This window comes from Catharus ustulatus, chromosome 9 (assembly GCF_009819885.2).
Source record: "Catharus ustulatus isolate bCatUst1 chromosome 9, bCatUst1.pri.v2, whole genome shotgun sequence".
Classification (NCBI taxonomy): domain Eukaryota; kingdom Metazoa; phylum Chordata; class Aves; order Passeriformes; family Turdidae; genus Catharus; species Catharus ustulatus.
The window spans coordinates 7,894,132-7,919,338 of NC_046229.1; the positions used below are offsets into that span (position 1 = coordinate 7,894,132).

The following is a 25,207-nucleotide window of genomic DNA, read 5'->3' on the forward strand; positions in this document are numbered from 1 at the left end:
AAATGCCAGTAAAAATTAATTAAAAAGCTGAGATTTATCTGTGCAAGAAGATTTTGCATTTATATTTAATTTACTCTGTTTCTATATTACCATGCTTATTCTGAGTATACATTTTTTTGTTGGTTTGTCATTAACCCTTCTCCACTGACCTGCTTGTTCCTCAGTCACATTTGCTTTTTGCTTCACCTTAATAGTCTGAAGTCATTTATTTTTATAACATAAAGACATCCATGTGACTTACACTATTGCTGTTTTTCTTAGTACCTGTGTTGCACCACTTAATACCAATTATGCTTGTAAATGTTGTATAAGCTCAGCTAGCATACAGTAAAAACATGAAATTCAGAATTTTAATAAAATTGACTTCAAAGATAGTATGGTTATGGTAGCTATGGTAACTAAAACTAATTAAAATATGCTAAAATTTGCAGGGGAGTGAAAAGGGAAAAAATGTAACTTGATGTTTTTGTGTTCATAATTTAACAGTAAAACATTTTTTTCCAGTGTATTGCCTAAGTGCCAGTCAGTCAATTATTTGCATTTTTTAAAGAATTCCTTTAAAAATAGTAGTGGCTGAACCACATTGTGGTTTTTGTATGGAAACTTAAAAAATTCATAAATGTACCTGCTATTTGCATAGTGAGCTTATTCCTTGGGCAGAGATGTTGTGGAGGTTTCCTGGAGTGCTCTCTGTGGTGCAGCTTTACCTGCTGGACAGCTCATGGGCAGCATCTCCATGGCTTTGTGGCCTGTGTGATCATCACATCATCACAGGGTTTGGTCCTAATATAATTGTGCAGTGTAATACAGATGGGCTGCTGAGGGCAGCCAGATTGACAAATTGTAGCTGTCATTGAGATTGATGGTCTCTTCAAATGAACTTTTGAACTTCTAAAGAAGTGCATAGCTTTTGTTCTAAATATTTTTGTAAAATATTTATCATGTTCCAGTTTTTGAAAAGTAAAGCCCATAGTTGAGTTTCATGTTAGGTGCAGAGGAAGGATTTAAAGGATGGCATTTTCACATCCTGCTTGTTTTCAGGGTTTCTTTTAAATTTAATGGTAGTGCTGTATCAGTGTATTTGTTTCAGAAAGGATTAAGAGAGTTGTTCCATAATAGCTGTAATCCTTTGTGTTTGACATGTGCAGAGTATTGTACAAATATTAACAAATCTGTACAACACTTCAGTGGGCTAGATGGGAACAGTAAGATGAAAAGTTTGAATTATTCAAGGTCAGTATTTTAAGTAAATATTGGATCCGGGATTAAAACCATCCTCAGTCTTGTAGAGAGCATGATTTCCTGTTTCTCAGCAAAGTCTTTTCTTAACTTGATTGTCCAGCTCCATGTGTTTGTGCTGCAGCCAAGTTCTAGTACCAGTAAAAGTTAAATGAAAGGGAGAGTTTTGCTTACAAAGAATAATGACTATTTTTAGTTGTATTCGTTTGAGCCTTGGTTAATTATTTTTGATGAGACTTTGTATTCACTTCTGAACTGAAAAATAGATTTCATATTAATAATGGAAATTAAGGAAGAAAATGCATGGAAGTTTTTCTTGCAGATCTGTAGATCTCAACAATCTGCTGATAAGTGAGCACATGCAAAAGGAGAGTGTTACAAAATGCTTGAGTGTCTTCATGTGCATTAGAAATTTGACTACAAATAGGTGGCCTTATCAGTAACTCACTCCTGCTGAAATTAGACTGGTTATCTCAGTTGGTCCGCTGGAAGAAAAATTGCATTGGGACCTCAACATTATTTGCTTCAGTAGCTGGCATGGTAGGGTTTTTTTAGTTTTAGTTTGTTTTGGGTTTTGTGAGAGCAGCAGCAGGTCCATGCTCTGTGCATTTACTTGTGTTGTTGTATTAAATATTAATGAGCAAGAGCCAGTCTTGATGTTGGACTTCAGAGGGGACTTAAGAGGTTTATATAATCTGTGCTCTGCTGTAGGATTTTGGCTCCTTTATCCTTCTCTCCCTTCTTTAGTGCCTTTGTACCAAGCAGGTGTGGCTTTCTCTCCATCATCAGTGAGCAGTCCTGGTTCAGGCTTTTGGCACATCATCCTTCTTACCCATCATCTCTAAACCTGTCAAGAAGTGGTTTAAGACCTTTCTATCTTGCCTTTCCCCAGTTTGATTAAGAATTATTTTCACCCTGTTTCCTATTCTTTAGACTTTATTGAAATTCACTTCACAAGATTTAGCAGCCTTTTGGGCCAGTTCCTCAAGTTCGTGTCTTCACCTTCCTGTGCTTATCAGCCCTGCCTGTCACAGCACTGCTTGATGTGTTGTTCTTCCCTGACTTCTTTGCTCACTCTTCTTTGTGCTCTAAAGACAACCTTCCAGTCACTCATTTGTGTGTTGCTGTCATTTTCTCTTCCTGGGGAAGTGCTGCAGAACTACTTAGTTCTTAAAATTTTGGGAGTGATACAAGTCCAGATGATGGCATCTCTCAGCTCTGCCTTTTTATTGCTAACTTTTCTCACTTACATTTTTTTTCTCAGCTTCCCTTTCTGACACCCTTAGCAGAAATCTTTTTCAGCTTATGCTTAGGATGTCCCAACATATTTTCTTAAAATCTTTGTCCATTTGTCTTGAATTTAGAGTCAAGAGGAAGAATAATCTTATTTGTCATTTCCAACTCCAAATCTTGCTCTCTTACATACTCCTCATCCACTTTGTTACTTACACTCAGCTCTACCTTGCTGTCCAACTACATGTACTTCTGAAGTGTTTGTTTCTGAAATCTTTTTCACTGTCCTTCCAATAAAGTTCTCCTCTAGTCTGCAAAAATAAAAAAAAAAAAGCAAAACAATATAGTAAATTTTACTACCCAAATCCTGAATTGACTGTACTAGCACCTGGTTGACCCTGCTTTTGCACACTCCTCCCTTTTTCAGCTGCATTGATTTTGGAGGCACCTGTCCTCTTGAAATAACTTCTGCATTTCTGCTGCTGTCTGTTGGCCTGTGTTTGTTACTGTCATTCTCAGTCTCTTCTTTGGTAGTGGTCGTAATCTCAGTGCACTCCTAGCTCAGACTTGTTTTATATGTGGCACATTTCTTTTTGCTTTGTATCCTGAATATTTTCTGGCCCTGCAGGATTATTACATTTTCTAAAATCTCTTCTTCCTCTGCAAGTCCTCTTTTAATGTTTGCATTAAATTAGCTAAGAAAGTAATTTATAGTTCTTTTTTTCCCCAGCTTCAAATAAGCTAGGTGGCTTTTTAAAAATTATTATTATTATCATGCTGTTTTTCTTCTCAGACACAGCAGTACTGAATATTGTTTATTTGTGTGTAAGTGGCACTTAGGAATCCATGGCCTGTTTTGCTTGGTGTGTTTGCTTTAAAGCACCACATACACCTTTAGTTATGGGATCTTTTGCTGGTCTGTAAGCAGTGCACAGCCTGCCCAGGCAGGTGATCTTACTTTTGTAGAAGTGACCTGGCTGAATCAGTAGCAAACAGTTGAGTGCAGCAGTCTGGGGAATCTTGTGCAGGTGTTGTCCATATGTGCTGGGTACATGCCTGGAAATGGGAAGGCTGATGGTAAGTTTTTTCATCTGTCAGCGTATCATTTTTCACAAGGAGTGGAATTTTTTTGAAGGCTTAGGGGAAGGACGAATTCTGTTCAAGGTTCTTTCATTTTATTACTGTAAGATTTATAGCATTGCCAAGCCCCTTCTTTGGACTGATACCAGACCTGCCTTCCCTCATCCATTTGGAGTGCAGAGCTCTCTTCCTTTATTTTTCCAGCTTTCATTCCAAAGATGGAAAAAAAATCAGCATTTGAACTCTTCTTTGAAGGGATTCGTTTGTTCAGTCCTTATTTCTAAATTAGAAAGTAAGGGGCGCTTTCAGGAGACTTTGAGATTTTCATAGTTTTATTTTACTTCCCACAATAAGGTTTTCAGTTTTAAAGCACTAACATATTTCTCCTTGCATTTAACCAACTCCCTGCCCTGTTAAAGTTGCTTCCTCTGCCTCATTTGCCTTCCCCTCTAGACTTGAAGCTGTTACCTTTTGGCCTGGGTCCACCCATCCTGACCCTGAAATGAGGGCCTCATTGAAGAAAGCATTCCAGGAACAGTTCATCCTTTGCTAGTTGGTAGAGATTTTCTAATGCAGGGTTGCTGTTTAAGCTTTTCTTTCTTTGAGCACTGCTGAGGCCAGATGTGTTCCCAAGCACTCTGAAATTCCTCAGCAGTTCACTCTTTTCTGACTGCCCGTTCAGCTTTGGGAGAAGCGTGGATGGAAAGAGATGCTGTCATGTGCCCTGGCTCTTGAGCCCTGCACCTCAGTACTGTGAGGAATTGACTGCCAACATCTCTCCAAGTCTGACCTTTTCTTGGAGTACAATTATTCCAGCATGCTTTACTCTTTATCTTAAATCACAGAATGCCAAGTTCTCCGTGAACAAAAGCAATTTTTCCTAATTTACATGTGTCTTTCAGAATGTCCCTTCCTAAAGAACAGAGGGAGTCCATTCTTGCATTGTGCATTCCACCCTGCATGTTTTGCTACGAGTGCCTAATTAAGTATGTTAAGTGCTGGTTCTCAATAATTGATATCACTGAACCACTCATTGCATATCTAGGGAAAACAATAGACACAACTTTATTACAAGCTGATCATAGTCACCTAGGGGAAGGTGTAATTTTTAACTTCTAGCAAGGTTTAAATGACTGGGAATAAAGTCCAGACAAGTGATTTGGTTTGTTACAAAATGAAGCTCTGAGCTACAGTGCTTTTAGGCTGCCCTTCTCTCTCTTCTATAGCCTCAGGCACTGAATTGCTACTTGTTCATATATTTGGTTCCTATCCTGGTTTTCTTCTAGCTCAAAATCACAGATGTGATTTTGATTTTTGCTGAATTCTTCTTTTGTACCTGTCTTTTGTTTGCTGCCACAACAGCAGACAGAGAATCCTAAGGAGAACTGCTGTAAATGCATGTTCATGTTTCTCCTACCCTTCCCCCAGTCTCCACTCTTTCCCTCCCACCCCTTCCCAAATTCCATTAATATTTACAGAACAAGAGCCAGAACTCTAGCATTAATCTCAAATTCAGACTGAGATTTTTCTGGCTCTATCTGCAGCTAATGCAGAAGACAACAGAGGTTAGAAATGCACTTAAAAAAAGAAAAAGAACAAAAGGCCTTTTCATATTCAACACACTGGATGGATTGTGTTAGGTATAAAAAAGCTTTCAAAGACCAGAGCATATGTACAAAAATATTATATGTATTGTTGTTGGAAGGCAGAGGAAGATTTATTTGCTTACTGACTCCATTGAAAGTTCCTGAGCTTTAACTTCTGTAACTCATTGTTTCTTCAAATTTTGTGTGTGGAGAAAACAGTTCCTTTCTTCATCTTACTGGTTCATGTAGAGATAAGCAGTAAAACCAAAAAGTCAAGTGAACGGAAAGAGAACTCTGTTGATAGTTACATGCCAGCAATGTACAAAATAAGCATTTGTAAAGAGATGTATAAACAAACTTCAAAACCACTGAAGTTTTGTAAATAGAAATTTCATAGGCAAACCGAAATTGAGTGGAGAGTGAAGAGGATGAAGAATTCAGATTATTTGCATTTGTTTTCTTTGACCCCAAACTAAGTATTTTCTTCTATTCTCATTGTTAAGTGCACAGAATGTGTTATTAACCTTTATAAATTGACTTAAAAAGCCAAAATCAAAGATAAATATTTCTGTTCTCCCAAATTGTTTTTGTTTTCGTGTTGTTTTATTCACTGGAAAGTATTTGCTGACTTCTGTAGTGGTCACAGGCACCTACTCCTCTGTGACCCCTGTCCTTGATTGGCTCAAGGGTTGCTTTTCCCTGCCATGGGGAGGATGGCTCATGTCCCCATCCAGTTGGTTTGGGGCTCTGGCTTGGGGTGCCCTCAATGAGTTGTCAGCAGACAAATTTGTTAACTATGTCAAGTAATGGATTGTGTCCATCTGGTTGTGAGGCCAGGGTTATTTCAGAGGTCAGAAGCTGGTCTCAATTCTTTAGATGGAGAAGGAGATCATCTGCGTGGCTGATGGAAGATGGTTTGGAGAAGCAGGCTCTGCAGTATCCATGTCTACTCTTCCTCCAAGGAATTAAGAGAACATATTTGAGCAAAGGATTCCTCAGTCTGTCTAATGCCCCAAAATACATGACCACAGAAAAAGTTGGTGGTTTTCTTTTTTTGCCCTTTTCAATGTGGATTCATTTATTCTTAAATTCCAAGAACGTACCAATACCCGTCAGTCTATCCTTCAGTCTGGAAGTTTGTAATATTTGGTTTTTTTGGGAAGGGCTCCCTTATTTTCTTCTCATCTCTCTGGCATTAGAATTGGCTTATCTCACTTTTCTGATGAACCTACATTTTCCAGATAAATGAAAACATAGGAGTTTATTTTTCAAAACTGAAACAGTTGGATTGCCTTTTTGTTTTACTGGGATAAGCATCCACAGTGCTCTGGGGAATGGAGAATGATCTAAAATAAGCCTAGCTGTTTTTTGTTGTTTATCTGTTTCTTTTTGCATCTGTCTTAGTATTTATTGCTACCATCTGTGTTTCATTTCAGGTTGTCTAATGTCGCATTCTGCATGTTCTTTGCCTATTCTTTTTACATAGCCTTGGGCTGTAATATCACCATTTGCCTACAAGAGATCCATTTCTATCTGTAACAAAATGAATTGCATTCATCTGTGTAATTCATTTCTAATGAATGCCTTGCTCCTCATTAAACAGTGATTTACCTTTGTTTCCCTTTCCTACACTGTCAACACGAACCATTTTGAGGTCCTGTGGAGAGATGCTAATTTGAGAAAGCAAAAGTCAATGCAACTAAGCGCTCACAGGGGCCATCCTCCTTGGCACTTTCAAAAATATTCATGGGACACTTTGCAGAATAAATTTGCAGGTGGATAAGAAGACTCAAAATGTTTTCCTGTTCATAAGCTCTCAGTCTGTGAAGGCAATTCTTGATAGTTTAAATGCAATTCTCCTTGACACTATCAGGAGCAAGTAAATCTTCTCAGACCTTGTCTGTTCTGCAGGAATTTTACCTATCACAGGCACATTTTGGGAGACTGTGCTCTTGGTTCACTGTCCCCTCTCTACTTTTTAAGGAATATTAAAATATTTTGAATGTATTTTCAGATTAATATTTTTAAATAACTAATTTTGAGGTATGTCAAAATGTTACAGACTTGAGAATATTTTATTTCAAATTTGTGTTGAGATGCAGTGATTCATACAGATATTTATTGGCTTTGCCAGTAGTGTCTAAAGGAAAACAATGAATACCATTAATTAATGAAATAGGGGTTGTGTAGTAATTTTGTTGCAGGTTTGGTTCTTATGCAACTTTTGTGTAATGCACTTTGAAGCTCTCCAGCAGCATTCCCTTTTCCAGCCCTGCACTTTGCAGAACAGCAGAATCTGCCATGTGTGCAAATAGATCTGTGCTGCTGGCAGATGATGGTTAGAGTATGGGATGAATTATCAAGTTTATTTTCACTTGAACCCTAAGCAGAGTTTGAAGTGCAACAAAGGGTTATGAATGTGAAAATACCATTGATAAACATTATTTAAAGCATTACAGGAAGTTTTATTTAAGGCCTTTCCAACTCTTTGGTGATAGTATACAAGCCACTCATCAGCACTTTTGATGGCTTGAATTTAGCTTGGCATTTTTCAGTATTTATTCATGTTGTTGGGCCAGCCTGATCCCCAGTTGAAACTCTAGAATTGCCAGTGGGTATCAGTGGATTTACACCGTGGACTAATTTGATCATGGTATTATGAGGGGATTGGAGCATGGGAGGTTGGGTTTTTTAACTGGTCTTGCCTAAGTCATGTAGTATTTGAAAGTGAGAACACTGATTAATGTAACAAAACCTTATTTTTAATGTACATTTTAGAGGACAAAACTGACCTTGAGAACAGTGTGATGCAGAAGAAAATTAAAATCCCCAAACTCTCTCTCAATCACATAGAAGAAGCTGGGGAGGTTACAGATTATGGGGAAGAAGATGTGGAGCTTAGACACAGTAAGGTACTGAAGTCTTTCTGGTTTTTTTTACCTCCTTTCCTTTTTTAATCTTTTTTGTAAGTGCTTGGGGCATATACAATCGTCCTAGCTTAAGAATTCCAGTCTTGCTTTTGATCCCCTTAAAACAGTGTGTTTGGTGAAATTGGGTCACATTGTGTGTGGGGGTGGGGTATGGGTTTTCAGAACCTGATTTAAGATGTTTTCCCATGTACACTGTCTGCACAGTGCAACTGCCGTCTGAGACTGGTGCAACAATGCTCTTCCACTTAGGCCCAGAATGCCTTAAAAGTCACCAGTACCTGGCTGTACCAGCTGTTCTTGGTGGCACTTGTGACGTTTTCTCATTGCTTGTTTGGAATTGGGAGGGGTGCTCTGAGCCTGCCCAGCTACAGCAGTGACTGAGAAGAAGAATTGACAGGACTGGATCACTCCATTATAACTCCCAGTTGCCTTTTTAGGTTCAAATGCCAGAAACCCACTATGGAAATGTATTTATTTTTTGATATCAGATTATTTCTTTAAAAGTCTGCCAACCTTCAGAATGAGATATTGCTCTATGGCTTTATGTATTTTGCAGCTGCAGGAGTGATATTAGTACATTTCCTTGTGGTGGGCCAGCTTTTTTTTTAATTGTTAAGGTTTTTTTAGAACATGAATGCAGCAGGTGTAGCATCAAATAATTTTGTTTTCTGCCACGTTACTCATGGATATTGTGGTACAGGAATTTGATAGTGTCATCTTCTCACCCCTAATCTATGAGCTGCATTTACTTTCCTTGTAACTGCTTGGAAATTCAAATGCCTTTTCCTATTTGGCCAGTAAAACTTAGTGACTTTACCTGTACTGTCACATATTAATCCCGCTATCCAGGCCCCAAGAAATTGGTGTGATTTAATTTGTAGGGTTTGTGCAGATGACTGAAGGTAAAATTCCACTGAGAGTTCTCAGGACCTGAAGCCTCTGCAATGCAGTACTAATATAGAAGGAATCAGTTGATAAGGAAGATGAGGCTGGATGATATATTCTGTCTCCAGCCTCAGTGTTTTCAAATCCCTTTCAGTGTTTGCTGATAGTGTTAACTCAGTCACCTGCACCAGGCAGTTGGGTGAACGTGCTGTAGGGATAGTCAGAGAAGGTTTTGTCTCCCAGTGTGGGAAGGACAAGCCCTCAGTTCACAGAACAGCTTTGTGCCATGCTGCTTTCACCTCTGATGTCGTCACAGGTGACAAGTGGAGCACACAGTTAGTTCTTTCTTTTGCTTATCAGAAAATCAATTGCTGTCAGAAACTCTGAATGTTAAGGGTAAACTTTAAAGAAAAAGACATCTAGATCCACTTTTGAAAAAAGAAATTAATGATATGGAATCAAGTGACCTATATAGACTGCCTTTGTAAGCATTGTACAAATGCAGGAAGGCCTTTAACTGCCTCAGAAGATTGTACATGCATTTAGCTGAGTTACAACTGCATGTTGGTTATGCTGTACATTTTGTTCATAAGAGCCTGATAGGCAAAATATTTTTGCAGACTGGCTTTGTCTTTTTTTTTTCAAAAACAAGAATATTAACAATTCCCAAGACTGTAGAATTTTGATTTTATTATGTCTTACTGCTCTCCTAATTTATTTGTTTTTTGTTGTAACGTGCAGAGACAAGATGGGAGGAAACAAAGTGAAGGTACACACAAAAGCATTGAAGCAGTTGTTGCTCGCCTTGAAAAACAGAACGGGATGAGTCTCAGTAATACTTCCAGCCCTGAGGAGGCTTTTATGGAGGCTACAGAGGGCATGAACAATATGGACGATGCTGTAGTTCCTCGGATTCTCTATGAGGAATTGCTGAGGAGTTACCAGCAGCAACAGGAGGAAATGAGACACATTCAACAGGAGCTGGAGAGAACGCGGAGACAGCTCGTGCAACAGGCAAAGAAGCTAAAGGAGTATGGGGCACTCGTGTCAGAAATGAAAGAGCTCAGAGACTTGAACAGGAGGCTCCAGGATGTACTGCTGCTAAGACTAGGTAGTGGTAAGTGCCGGACTTAAGTGGGACTAGTTTGAATGAATTTTGCAGGTGTGACCAGTAGTAATGGCAATGTATTTGAAGAATAGCGGTGGTTGTTAAACTGGACATTGAATGTTAAAAGGGTTTTCTGCTGTGGCTGTACAATATGTGTCGAATTTGTATGCTATGTACGTCTGGGGTTTGCTTTTAAAACTAGAGGTCTTTGTGCTGGTATGGCTGAATCAGAGTTCCATTTTAAGCAGCTGTATTATAAAGAGTCTCTGACCTTCCAATATATGCTAAAAAAGTTAATAAAGTATCATCTGCAAAATATACCAATATGTTCCAGTGTAAAAAAAAAAAAAAAAAAAGTAAAGAAAAGGCACTGGAATGAATAGTTGGGCTAAAACGAATTTATCCTTTGCAGTTAGGGATTTTGTTTATTGTTCTGTAACTATGTTTCTTTCCATTTTCTGACCCCTCTTCCCATTAGTAGATTAGAATGTGATATATTCCTGAAGTTTTAGCAGTGGCTTTAAACAGCCATGCTATTTGAAAAACAATGGATTGTTAAAGCATAATTAAAAAACTTTATGTTAGTGTCCCGCTTATCAACACTTGTTGCAAAATGCAGGCTTTTGTAATTTGGATTTCAGTTTTAAATATCGTGGGTCAATTGCTCCTTTGTTTGGGTTTATAACAATTATTTAAGCATTTTGTTGGAATAAATGGGAAAAAAGACAAAATAAAAAGTTCATCCTTTTCATTGAAGATGGTACCCTTGGAATACCTTCAAAAACTTGACTAATTACATTTATTTGTGATTAGAATGTGGTACTGCTGTGTTGAAGATTTGCTCGGTGACTGAAACTTGGTTGAAATCTATGCATCCAAACTTAGCATGCCATTCTTACGTCTGCCTTTGTGTATCTGAAAACTTAATTTTTGCATGTCAGTTGGAAATTTGCTCTTCTCCTGGACTGGAACAAGTGCATGCAATTTGCATGTGGGTCTGAGTTACCCTCACGTACAGAGCTGGACCTGGGAGAGCATGTGCCTGTGCTGTAGCATGTGTTCAGGTGTGCCCACATCCTTGGAGCCAGGTTCTTGGAGTGTCCCACGACCTAAACTGGGTGTCTGATTGTGAATGCTCATCATTGTTACACTGTGCATAATTAAAATGTTGTTACTTACCATAAACATTCTAGTTAACTTTCTAAATAAAACTAAATAGACAAGGTTGCCACAGCCTGAAGAACACGATGTGGTTGGCAGGAGATTCCACTGAGCTTTCTAAAATTTTCCTTGGATGGAAAGATGTTTCTTCATCTGCAAGTAGTTAGCTGGAATTTATGGGAATGGAGCACGAGCCAGATGTTGGTAGGCAATGGGGCTGAACAGTGTAAAGTACCAATTTAGTTGGTAGACTTGACAGCAGTTGGAGTGGTGAGACCAGTAGTGAAATGAAGACAGCTACTGAATTCTGTCTCTTTTCTTTCACTTTAAGAAAAAGAAGATGAATTTTTTTGCTTCAGCCAAATAAAGAAACCTTAGAGAAAAAGGGAAACACAAAAAAAAAGGAAGAAAGAGGAAAAGAAACCCTGGAAAAAAATACCGAATCTTTTCTAAATATTGGGCATGAATTTCTATTGTATGTATCAGTCTGACAACTGAAAACAAATCCCAATTACAGTCAAGACAAGTTCTTTAATATTAATCACACACCTGGAAAAATATCAGCTATGCGACATTTCCAAAAAAAACCCCTTGTTATTATTGCTTGTAAGGAGCACTGGATGGTAAAGGTAGAATTTGGCTGTGCTGGCTTTGTCCTTCACAGGGTTTGTTTTTCTTAAGACTCAGTGTATTAACTGTTGCTTACTCTGTTGTTTTTCCTTTTAGCCTCATTCACAGCAGAGAAACAACCATGTTCTAGAAAGATCAATACAAAACTTATGAATAATTAGCAAGGGAGACATCTTCAGCATGTTTTAAATTAGAGAGTCTGATGACAGTATGAAAAAGTACTACTTTTAATCAAGAATAGATACGTAAAGACTTTTTAGTCTTCCCTAATTTTCCATCTTATAAATGAGGTATGTTTGGGTATGTGAATAATCTCTGAAAATTGTTCTGAAAATAAATTACATCCTGAATTCATCTGCAGTTGCAGTGCTCTCTTAAACCTAGAGTTTCAAATTACATGTAATTTATGTTACACTGCACTTCTAGCAGGCTGGACTTAATGCAAACTAATTGCATTTCTGTTTCACCTTAGAGACTTGTGATTTCTTTGCATGAGATGACAGCTGGTTTGTGCTGATGAATTGCAGCTGTGGGAAATGCGTGCCTGTTGCCATTTTAAACTTGCAGATCAAATATAGAGCAGCCTCTTGAGCTAATGTGAAGTCAAGTAGTCAGTCTCCTAATTCCCCATCAACCTGTTGAATTCAGTGAGGAGCTGGAAGTCAATGCATCGTACTTGAGACTTAGGCCTACAGCTCTGCTGCTAAACTGGAGCCACTTTAGTGGCAGGAGTGAGGAGGTTCATCTTCCTCATGGTGACACCAAATTGCTCTTTGTCACCAAAGAACCTTGGAGGCAAATAACAGCAGTGAAATCAGTACTGATCCATGGAAAAACGCTTGATATCATCTTTATGATTTTTGGACATTATTTCCCAGCACATCCCTTAGCAGAGGAGGCAGGCATTTCACAAGGGCTCTAGGGACCAGAGCAGTGGAAAAATGTGATGACTGTTGTGGAAAAGGTTATGGTGTCCCTCTTGAGCTCCTGGAATAATGTGTGCAGCCTCCTGCCTTGCCCACTTGGGGAACTGGAAGTCCTGCAACTACAGGCCTTTGCAGTTTGTTTTGTTGCACCTGAAAACACATCTAATTGGCCTTCTTTCTATCAATAGAGAGTAAGATAATTTAAAGAATTAAATAACTGACTCTCCCCTGTAGGGACTTTAAATAGCCCTTGGACTGCAAAAGAGGAATTTCAATTACTTCTTAAGAAACCAGCTGTCTCCTGGGGAAGGTCTGAGCAGTTTCCTGTGGCTGGAAATATGGTCAGAAGTACTGAAATTGTACAGGGATAATGTTTGGGTGTTTTTAGCTCATTGATAGTTTCTTCATTTTCACGTTATATTGCTGAGAATTAGTGTTGCTCCAAAGTCAGGACATATATTCACATTCATTCAGAATCATTGATTCATCAGCACGTGCACACAGACCCCCAAGGTTTTATTTTTAATCCCAGTTTAATTTTAGTGATCCAGTTTACAGTGTCTTGGGATTGACACCAGAGTAGAGAGAATGAAGTGGGATTTGTGTTTTACCACGTGTCAGGAATTACTGTTTTTCAGCTTTTCTAGATTTGTTTGGCGTTTTGACATTTAAAAAAAAAGAAAGGCCCAAGGTTTCTATCAAGTACAGAAAGTATCACCACTTTTCAGACTTGTGTTGTTTTGTTTCAAATTCTGGTAGATCATGTGCTAAAACTTACTGCTTACAAATTTATGCTGACCACTTTATCAGTCAATTTATTTTTACTTTCTTGCTAATTTTAGGAGTAGCATGTAGCCTAAGATGCATTTTTGAGGAAAAGGGATGGTAATGGTACCTCTTAATCCTGATTTGAATTTGCTGGCCTCTTGGATATTATAAAAAACTGCAGTCAGAAGGAGAAAGATTTTGCAATAAAACATGTTTCCTTCTTGCATTCTGGAAATCGTCTTTTTTTTTTTTTTTTTTCCCTGATCCTTATTACTAAGTGCTGTCATTGTTAAGTCTTTAAATAGAGGTATATATTTTTATATGTCCCATTCATCATCTTTAAAATAAGATGCAGAGAGAGGGAACTTGGAGTGTGGTGAATGGTGCACTCTGCTCTATTGGCAGGCAGGCAGGAGTGCAGGTTGCATGTGCAATTCACAGCATGCAGGGTTGAAAATGCAGAGTTTAGTTGTGGAGACTGCCTGGGTAGAGGCAGGTTTCTGTTTGGGAATCAAAAGTCAGGATGTAAAAAAGAGATTTTAAAGGCTTTCTTTTGGTGACTTCTAAGCAGGTAGTAAAGCACGAATTGGAGCAGAGCTATTCTGACCTGTGGAAGCTGTGGTTGTTGTGGACTTTAATCAGCTGTTTCCTTGGGGAAGCTCCAGAAACCAAATTCCAGCTGTGTCAATATATGACTAAAAACAGTAAAAGACTTCTAAGTAGGGACTAGTAAAAGTGATTAAAGGGAAGGAAATGTTTCCTGCTAGCAAGAAGGTGGTTATACTTAGGTGTCTTCCTCGAAGTGACTTTCGAAGTATGAGAAAATAGCCCTTTGCTAAAGAATGTTTTCTTAAATTAACAGCTTCAGAAATGACTTCTTAAGGTCACACTGGCAATTCCATCGCTGCATCTGCTGGTTCAGTTGTGCCCTTGCTGTGGGCAGGCTTTGGGTGCTTTAACCAGCCTGGGTTTTCCCCCAGTCTGAATCAGCTTTACAATCTCAAGTTTAGGAAGCTCAGTTTGTCTTGGCTGCGCCATTGTATATTCATGGTACTAGAGGTGCTTGCTAAGATCACTGTGAAATGACAATGCAGATGGGATGTTCTGTCATTTCTCTTTCTGTGCCATGCTTGCACTGGGGCTGGCTCTCAAGACCCTCTTGTTGGTGGCACTGCAGTGTAGGATCGTCTGAGTTGCCAAGACAACTTTTAGTCATTGGTGAGCGTGAAGTGGCAGCCAGCTGAGAACATTTAGCTGGCTATGTAGGTGTAGAATAAGCTATAGGATAAATGTCAAATGCTGACAACGGAGGAAGCACTGCTATCTCTGTATAATAATCCCTAAATGAAACTGCACAAAGTAGGAGGGATGAATGCTGTGCTTGTTCCAGGCACAGGAACTATTTAAGATGTGTGACTAAGACCTGAGTTGTGGTGCCAGCGTGACTTGAATTGTTGGATCAGTTCAGGGCTGGGTCCCTGTGCACAAGCACTGAGCAGGGAGCTGGAGGGTGACCTGAGGATTGAGTTGTCGCTGGCTGAAGATGTCAGGGTTGGGCTGCAGAGTGGTGCAGTGCTCTCAGCACCAGCCTGGTACAATCTAGCACCAACAAGTGGGCAAGTTTATCCTTAGAGTTCTGGATGTGGGGTATTTCCATGGTGTCCACTCTAAGCTGGGAGCCTTGCTGTGCTGTGGAGCCACCAGCCCTGCATGGAACTTCAGTGCCTGCTGGAGCTTCCTGGGATCCTAGAGCCTCACATCAGGGGACACTGACAGGCTTCGGGACATAGCCTAGACTTCTGGTGCAACCCCAGCAATGAATGGAGTCATGAAATCCAGTTCACAAATTATTTTTAGTTTGTTCTTCTGTCCTTTTAGGAACATTTTATAACTTGGATCTGGAAAAGAAAAGTTGATGACTGATAAAATTATTATCCCCCTTTTAAGTCCCAAGCATATGCTTAGTAGTATTCCGTTGTTTTAATTTGTGCATAATTTTTGTTGATTACATTAAAAATAAAAATCAGTGTTGGATGGATTGGACAATCAAAATTCTAATTTATGTGGGGTTTTTCTAACCTTTGATATTCTTTCTGTGCATGATACTTCAGCATAAGGAGCCTGTTTCCTTCATAGCATTTCTGCAGATCCTCACTATTTTTATACACCTCTGTCATATCTAAAGAGATTTTAGATTTCTATAAAATTTGTAATTCTGTGTGGATAATTTATGTAATTATCACAGTAAATTATGCAGGTTCCTATGCAACTATATAGCAATTCTTATTTGAAGAATTACTATTGTTGCTCTTGGTTTATAATTTCAGTGTCATTTCAACATAATTTCCTTAGTGTGCATTGAAGAAATCTTACCCATATCTGTAATTGTCCTTATGCTTTAGGAATAAAATTAAGCACTTAAATTAAAATTAAACATTTTAATGTTTATAAAGCAGGAATACTTATCCTGCTTTTCATTACTGATGTTCAGAAGTAACATTTTGGTTTAGATTACTTCTAACTTTAAAATGAACATGACTAATATGTTATTTTATGCTAATCATGGGTGATGAAGGGATTGATTTCGTGTTCTCTGGGATAGCAGACAGCTCTCTTTTCTTAACTGTCTAGGACCTGCCATTGAGGTTGAAAAAGTAAAACCTGAATCAATTGAGCCTGAACCTGAGGTACAGAAGACCTTCAGTGAGGAAGCAAATACATCAACGTACTTCCCTGCCCCTGTTCCAGTAATGGACAAGTATATTCTCGAGAATGGAAAGGTATTTTATATTAAATATAGCATGAGTGATTTTTAAATGTCCATCTGGTGATGTTCTTGTGGAATTTTCATGATTGTGGGGGTTTTGCATGGTAGCAGCTTGTACAAGCTTCCCCAGTTTTCATGAAGGTGTGCTGTTACACTGAGGAGAATTGTGAAGTTACACAGGTATGGAGAGCATAGAAAAGTATCCTCAGTGGTGAGATCATTGAATGCTGTGCAGCATGAGGAAAATAGTTATGAAATATGCATGCACAGGCAAATTGACATAGTCTTCAGTTGGTGACATCCATAGATACACCAAATATTGACCAAAGTCAGTAACCCACATTGTAAAGCTACATGAGTCTCCTTAACCAAAACTACTTCTTCCTAAAAGTTTTTTTAATGTTTATAATGTGATGTAGTCATATTGCAGAGAAGCCCTCATGTTTGGGTTGGAGTGCATGAACCCTGGAAGGAAAATGGGGTCCCTTGATGCTGGTAGGAGCATTGCCACTGAATTGAGCTGATGTAGTGCTGCTTTCCAGAGACTTTGTGAAGTTGCTGAAATACCATCTAGCTCTAGTTTGTCATTACCTGACTGAGAGTTTCTCAGGTTTCAGTGTATGTAACACATTGACTGCTCATCTACCTAGGCCTGCTTTTGCAGCTGTTTTCATTTTCATTAAATAAACATGATGTTTCTTAAACAAAACTGTAATTCCTTCAGAACTGCCTGTGCAGATCCTGTTTCTTGGTGTGTATATAGATGAATTTGGTACTCTAATCTGAGAACCCTTAGGGAGGAAACATCATTCCAGCTTTGCCTTGCAGTGGAATTACTGATGGAATATGGCATGAAACTGCATTTTCAGATTTGTGCTAAAAGATTGACTGCACAATGTGTGTCCCTCTTGAAGATGAATTCAGCGTATCATTGAGGACAGAATGTACATGAAAAATAGTAGAATCTTGACAGTTTGACAGGTATTTGGTTCAGATAACTTTTCTTGCCTAATATGTTTAAATATGTAATTTGCTTGATTATTTTGGGTAAATTTGTGCAATGAGTACTTAGGATGTATTACTGTGCGAGTTTTCTTTACCTCCTTCTCTTCCACTTAAGGTCTGTGGGATAGGGCACATCCTTTAGTATTTGTATACAGCTTTTCCTGCACCCTTTTTTCATCTGTCAGCTTCTTGGCACTTCTTTTGCTGATGTTTTCTGTCTTTACAGATATTAGTATCTCTTTAATTTTCCTTTTGTAGTTTTGGTTCTTGGTTTGCCTATTTACCGGGTCTACAGCCAGCTGTAAAATGGGAACTGTAATGTATTTGGAGAGTTGGAGGGTAGTTTTCTTCAGTTTTCCTTATTTATGGCTTTATTTCAGTATTCCTTTATTGATATGCACCACTAGTGTAGTTGAAATACTTTTTTTACAAATCTTACCCTTTGTGGCACCAGATTTGATCTTAGTAGGATTCTTTCAAAGCAGATAAATCTCTTCCCTCCAGAGGGAAAACCGAGTCACTGAAAAAGAGCCTATGGAATTCATTTAAAAAAAAAAGAAGAAGAAAGAAAAAAAAAAGAGTTCATCTTCTGAGACACGTTTTAGATCTATTGCAGATGTTAGCACAGCCACGCTGGTGAGCTTTGCTTTGAATTCGCTGCTGTCTCTGTTGCATTGTGCTTGAAGGTTGATCCTGCAGTTGCTGAAATTGGGAGTAAATTTCCCGTTGACTTCATCAAGACAAGAGTCTGGCTCGTGGGGCAGCTCTTGCAGCAAGAAGGGAATGTGTTCTGAGTGTGGAGTTCAGTGAGCTTCCCAGAGCTCTGCCATTGATAGGAAACAGTACCGGGCCTGTTGTAGAGAGGTAAACTGAGACAGGGCACATGGAATTCCTCACCATAACAGTGCTACAAATAGAAAAAGGGACACGTAAGATTGCTGTGGCTGTGGCTGTCTGTCACATAGTTGCTGTTGCCATAGGTGTTTCATACCAGCAATTGCTTTTTTAATAAATGAATCATGTTAAAAGAAGAGATGATCTGTCTGAAGCATAAATATTAAAAATACTTCCTGTAGCTTGTTCTTTTCTTTTGAGTAACTTCAAGCTAATGAATAATGTAGTAGCTTAAGAGACTAAATAATCTTTGGCAAAGGCAAACCCTAATTTTGGCAGAGAGGAATTGAATTTTTGATCAAATACAACAGTCTCTACAACTAATGTAATACAGACACCCAAAATTTGCTATGTCACAACATTTCTAAACTTAGTTATTTTCTAGGTAACTTTCAGACATTTTACCGGAGAACTTTTCCAAGATCTAATAAGAAATAACTGAATTAAAAATGTACTGAGATTGTTTTCTGAGCACAGACTGCTCACTCCTCATTGAAGTTACCTTGCAGAATATGTAGACAGCACCAAAAGAGTGTGCCTTTTTAAAAATCATTTATGAAGAGGCTCAACAACAGAGAAAAAGAAAAAAAGGGTGTGTTTGTGTTGTGGTTATTACTAGTTTAATTTCTGTCCATGCAGACTTACGAAAAGCTTCTTAGAATCCCTTTAATGTAGAAGATTCTGCAGGAGAGGCAGCTTGCTGCATGGTTTTATGCTTTAAGGAGGGTAGAGGATTTTTTTATATATAGCATAGCTTGTAGCCAAACCAATCATATTACTCTATTTAAGTTTTTAAATATCTAGTTGCTTTTGAAGGATGCTGTTGTAATAAAAAATTTCTTGGGGTTATAGTCCTCATTAATAGTTAAAGCAGGTTTCTATTTAAAGGAAAAATGGTACTCAGTTGAATACAGGCAGTAAAATGTTGAGTATATAAAATGTTACAGTAGCTTTGTCCAATTTTCATTGCATTTAATGGGACTTGTGTGATATTGCTCAGATTTGTATGGGTAGCAGGCATGTAAAGCCAGATGAAATGAGTAAAACCACAGAGAACTAAGGGCAGAGCAGTTATGGCAAACAGTCTTCTGATGCAGTTTTGCTGTGGGATTTTGTTGACAGATTTTTTTGGGGATTTTTTTTTAGTCATAAGAAGGTCAAAAGTTTTTTTAAGTGTTAATATTACAGAAAGAACCCTAATTGGACCAGATCTAATTGAAGCTATATTTTGGATATGTAGCAGTCCAATTGTTTGGTATGTTGCACTTGCCTAGGTTGTCTGAAGGTAAGTGCAGTGAGCTCTGATCAGCAGCTGGGAGGTGTAGGTCACACCTTGGCTTGTTATGCTGAGAGCAAGTGTGTGTCCTGGTGAGTGAAGTCCATCACCATGTGAACAAAGCTTGCTGTGTGCAGAGGTAGCTCAGGAGTCTGCACTCCACTCCAGGAGCTGGAGCATGGACATCCAGGGTACAAACTGTTTGTGGTTCCGCACAGGGCCAGCGTGTGCGTCCTGGTTGCACCTGTGTCAGACTTGTGCTGTTACTCATGGAGTTACCTCCATGCTGTTGTGTGAAGGTGTCCTGAGTGTCAGGGCTATCAGCTCCAACATGTAGTGGCAGCCTAAGGATGGTGCTCGGATTCTTGTCCAGCATTTGCCTTAAGAGTGGAGCACTGGGAATCTTGGGCTAGAGACAGGGTACCCTGTGGGAGACAACCAAGCACAGCCAGTGCTGAGCAAGACTAATAAGCAAAACCAGACTTGAGCATCTTCCTTTTAGAGACTCTCCAGTGGCTTCACACTGCATTTCCCAGTACCTGTATTATCCTCCTTTACTACTTCAGTAAAATACGTTGACTTCCCATTGTTTGGATAATGGAAAGTTTATGATGTTGCTGTGATGGGTCATTGCCTAACCACAAAACAGGATTCATGTGGTGCATTTCCATTGATGGTACATGATAGACACACTTTGTGTTCAAGCTGGAAGTTTTACTAAGCTTCCAAACTCTCCTGGCTTATATTGAAACTGGAGCTTTCAAAATCCTTTCTCCCCTTCCAGTTACTTCAAACAATCAGGCTGGGTCTTGCCAACAGGTACAGAAAACAACAGACTGCAACTTAGGAAGTAATTCCCTCTCTGCTGCCTCTGGAATATGCTTTGGGTAAAGTCTGTTTTAGCTGAAGGGAAGTGTTTCATCTTCCTTCTGAATTAGGCTGGTGCAACTGCTTGGTTTATATGCTGTGCATAATTTTGTAATACTGGATGTGTTCACTGTTTCCTTCTTCGATCTCTGTTCCTGACCAGTCTTTCAGGAGAGAGGTTATGTGGGGGTGGAAAAGTAGAGATTATTTAAAGGAACTATATTATATATTGAGGTTGACTTGAACTCCCTGACCCACAAAGCTGGAAAAGTTTCAGAGTTAGGCAAAATGGATTTGTTCAGCCCTAATTACTGTTATTTTAGTTCCTAATATTAATGTTCCTACAGCACTTGGATACTGTTGTGTGCTACATACCATAGATAAGTTGTTATTATTACTACCTTCTAGGTCCATCTTGGCAGTGGAATTTGGGTAGATGAGGAGAAATGGCACCAGCTGCAAGTAACACAAGGAGATTCAAAGTATACAAAAAATCTAGCGGTTATGATTTGGGGAACAGATGTTCTCAAGAACAGAAGTGTCACAGGAGTTGCAACCAAAAAAAGAAAGATGCCGTTCCCAAGCCACCTCTCTCACCTCACAAATTAAGCATTGTCAGAGGTAGGTTATTTGAAAACTTTTGCTTCCTGCTTTGGAGTTTAACCATTAATCACTGAGTTGAAAGATGCTTCTTTTCAGCTCATTTAAAATTAACTGATTAAAAACTGTAATTCAGATTGCTATTGCATTGTGAAGTGCATACGTACCCAGGAACAGTAAAACACTTTGCAATAGCTGTGCACAGTGCAGGCCTCCACACCTGAAGAGTTGTACACTGACTTCAGTAAGGTTTGAAAAGATCATCTCTTTAGACCACTTGCAGGGCAGGACTCTGAGCCTGGAGAACAACATGTTGTTCTAGAATTCATTTATAACGTGCTGATTTTTTAAAGTGCATATATTCCTTTAAACAAGATTGAGAGTAGCTTTACCACGTTCTTTCATCCAGAACATAACCAGCTCTGGCATGAGGCACAGAAACCATTATAGCTGTGACTATAAAAATACACGTACCTTCAAAGGCAAGAAAGAATAGTGTTACCCTTTTAAGTGAAGAAAATGGAAATAGTAAAAATTAATTGTTGCACTTGAATTGGAATTTGGACAGGAAGTGTAAATCGCTGACCTCATCTGGTAGGGAAAATTGCAATGACACTTTCAGTAGCTGCAAGCCTGAGTCCATGTGTGTAGTACTTTGAGAGAGAGGAGGCCTTCTCCTTTATTTAAACTGAATGGTGAATTTCAGTCCCTTTGTATCATCATGCCTGTGTTGCATCATTTCTGTCTCTCTTGGTATTTCAGGCTTTTTAAGTCAGAATTGAGTTGGTTCCTCATGGAATACACACTGAAATTGGATTTTTAGGTTTTGTGTCCATACTAAATTGCAGTAGGGCTGAAAGAAACCTCCCCATTTGGTAGAGCTTCATTAGTTTGCATTTCCTGTTCTTAGTTGCTATGTGCTCTTAACTGTGAACTCATTAAGAGGTGTTGTAATCAGCCATGAAAGTACCATGTTTTGGAGTAAGAAATACAATTCCTCTCTGAGTGTGTGCGTGTGTCTGTGTCTGTGTTGTGTGGGTAAAAGTTGGAAACCTACCTCAGTACTGTCATCTTTCTTTGTAAGAAAGCAGTAGAAGACATGTTTGTTTTTTTCATTAATGTGCTTCAAGATTATATGTGGAAGTGGAAGCTGTTCCATGCTGATTTTCTAGTTCTGTCTGGGATCTTTAGGTACAATCCTTACACATGTAGCTGAGCAGTGAAGTACTGGCCACGTAAGGAATCCACTCTGTGGCAGTGGCTCCCCTTGTCAGCTCCAGATGGGAAGCAGAATTGGTTGCCCTGGTGTGTATTTACAGGCATGCAGCAAAAGGGGTTATTTTCCATTGGCCCATTGCAATGTGGTTTCCAGTTTCCCTGCTGGAGGCTTTTGCTCCTCAACGCTGCTGGCAAGGTTGTTTCTGTGAGAATTTCCTCTTCTACTTCTGTCAGGGCCACTCTGTGTTGCTCGAGCCATTTAAATGACAGCTTTCTCCTAACTCCCCTTGTTTTGACTACAGTGAGTTTGGGAGTCTGCTCCAGCAGGTGCATGATGAGAGGCACATGGGGCCCTTCCCTTTCTTCTCTTCCATACCTTTACACTCACCAGCAATTCAGCTCTTCCCTATTTCCTCGTTTTTCTGTGTTTTCTGTCATACTTCTGCTTCAATCCTCAACCCTCATTTGAATTCTACTGTTACATGCCCTGGTTTTCCATGTTCCTCTTTTTAGTGTTCCTTTCACCTTGTCTCTGATTCCCCTTTTGTTAGACTCCAACCTGTACAATCTCCTCTTGATCCAGTTAAACTGCATGGCCAGTGTTGCAGGTGTCAGGCTGCCTGTATCAGTGGGACTGGGTAGCTCATAACCATGATTTTCCATGTTGTTGTGTCCTTTGCGTCAGTGTTAGCTGGTCTTGCCCCACTATGGAGAAGAAAGCAAAACAAGACAAAAAACAACCAGCAAGGGGACAAATAGGTGAAATGTGAGGGAGTTTGCATAGGCAGTGATTTGGATCAGGTATCACAAAAAGTAGTGAAGGCCCTGGTTAGCCTTTGAGGTCTGCTTGAATCTTTGGTGTTCAGCAGTCCAAAGGGGTGTTTGTGTGCTCCTGTAAGACAAGGGAGCAGAACCCCCAAATTAGTCTTTAAAAACCTTAAGCCAATGTCCTTATGTAAGTACTAAACTGCTATTTCTACACCCCCTCAAAGAAATGGAAGAGATGGAGAGGAAAAAACTGTGATCAAGGATCTGTTTGTTTCACAGCAACTTTTTAAATTACAGCTTTTGAATGAGTTCTGTCAAGTGATTCATTGCTTGACTTTGTGGCTAAAGGAACAACACAGCCTGTCTTTCACTGGGAGTTCACCTTACTGGGTGTATCTGCCTGGGAGTGTTCCTGACACTGTTGTAGGGCCAGCTGCAAACACACACTGCCTTTTTCAGGCTCTCAGTGATGTGCCTTTCCTTAGGTGCCGTATTTCCAATCATAGTTTACAGATGATCAGCATTTCAGCTATCAGGCTGCATGCTGGTTAATTTCATTTATTTTATATTCAGTACGTCTTACAACATAAAATTCACATTGCTTTAGATGTTCTCATCATTCTGTGGACACAGACTAACTTATTTAAAATAGATTTTTGAACGACAACATTAGCTCTTAATGTGTCTGATATCTCTATAGCTTCTTAAAAATCCCCACTGTGTAGTATGTAATAAAGAAATGATAAAAAGTATGATGGATGTGCACTGTTATAAACCTTGTTAATGCAAAATAACCTTTTATAAAACTTCTCAGAGGTTTCCAAATGAACTACAAAGCATGCATAGTACTTAATTTTCATAACTTTTTAATATGGTGCATTAGAAATGTTGTAAACCACGTTAATTAAGCAATAATCTCTATGGCTTTCTGTATATGAAGCAATAAACAGCTAATGGAATAGATCACTAGGCAAAGCAGAACAGAGTTTGTTTAACCAGCCTGGGAAGCCTACACGATAAAATACATTGATCTGTTTATGAAAACCAAAAAAACCTGCCCGTCACTAAAGAGTTATGTGTGTTGCACCACTTCAGATTTCAGTAACTTCTGCAGGATTCTGGCACCAAACTTCCACATCTGGGAAGAAAAAGTATCTCAGCTTTCACTGCCCACATTGCTTTTGCAGTAATTTGTATCACTTGCTTTTTGTATTCCAGATAATGTGTATTTCACAAAGTGTATTGTTCAAACCTGCAAGGAAATGGTGCTTGTCCTGAATAATCCACCAGTAAAAGTGAAATAAGCCCAGGGACAGGGCAGTTGATAAAAATATGGACATTAATGTATGTGGAAGAGATATAAAAAATGAAATGAATGAGTTAAAGTGTTCTCCTGCTGGTTACTGTTTCTCTTCCTAAGCATTGTCATTTCCATACCCTCCTGAAGGGGTGAAGTGGGAGTGACTCACTGTGGATGCAGCTCTGGTGGGACTTTACCTGGAAAGAGACTAAATCTGCTGTGGAGATTCAGACAAATGCAGGAGTCAGGCAGGCAAGGCTGATACTGTAAAAGGTTGGGTTTAGCCTTGTTTCTGTATGGAAAGCCTGTTAATGTAGTCACAGCATAACTGGAAGTTGGTCATGCCACTGATTCAAGCCTGGTGACAAATTTGACTTTAACAAGATAAACAGTGAATCAAGGAAAGCTTGCAACAAATATACACAGTGCTTACTCACTGCTGTCTCTTGAGTGGCTAGCCCAACTCAGGGCTATATTGTTTTCTAAAAATATCCTAATGACTCTTTCCTTTTTTTTTTCTCCCCAGAATGTTTGTATGATAGAATAGCACAAGAAACTGTGGATGAAACTGAAATTGCACAGAGACTCTCCAAAGTCAACAAGTACATCTGTGAAAAAATCATGGATATCAATAAATCATGTAAAAATGAAGAAAGGAGGGAAATTGCAAAGTACAATTTGCAATAAATTTTGGATTTTTAATAAAGTCTTAGTGTTTTACTTAAGTGTTGGTTTTTTGATTTGTGTGGCATTTTTGCTGATGGAAGAAGCTGACTTGAAGCGTTGCTCTCTCCTATAACTGATTCGTTTTTTGAGCGGTTCTGTCATGGTGTAAACTGCTTTTAACTAATGTAAGATATATTGTAAGCTCACTCAGAATGAATGCTGAAGTTTCCAAGATTTCTCCAGCAAGTTGCAGTTTGTTACCTGCGGTTGTACATAGGTTGTGGTTCTGCGGACACTGAC

General features: G+C 39.0%; 1 protein-coding gene across 1 annotated transcript in view; it reads left to right on the top strand.

Annotated features, from left to right (window-relative positions):
- Positions 1-24,966, top strand: part of LOC116999979 (BEN domain-containing protein 5-like) — a 555,607-nt gene extending 530,641 nt beyond the window's left edge. The window contains 6 exon segments of the mRNA XM_033067182.2: positions 7,917-8,050; positions 9,695-10,070; positions 16,178-16,326; positions 20,764-20,911; positions 20,914-20,976; positions 24,768-24,966. Of these exon segments, the coding sequence (XP_032923073.1) occupies positions 7,917-8,050; positions 9,695-10,070; positions 16,178-16,326; positions 20,764-20,911; positions 20,914-20,976; positions 24,768-24,928 (1,031 nt within the window). The 3' untranslated portion in view covers positions 24,929-24,966.
- The last annotated feature ends 241 nt before the right edge of the window (positions 24,967-25,207 follow it).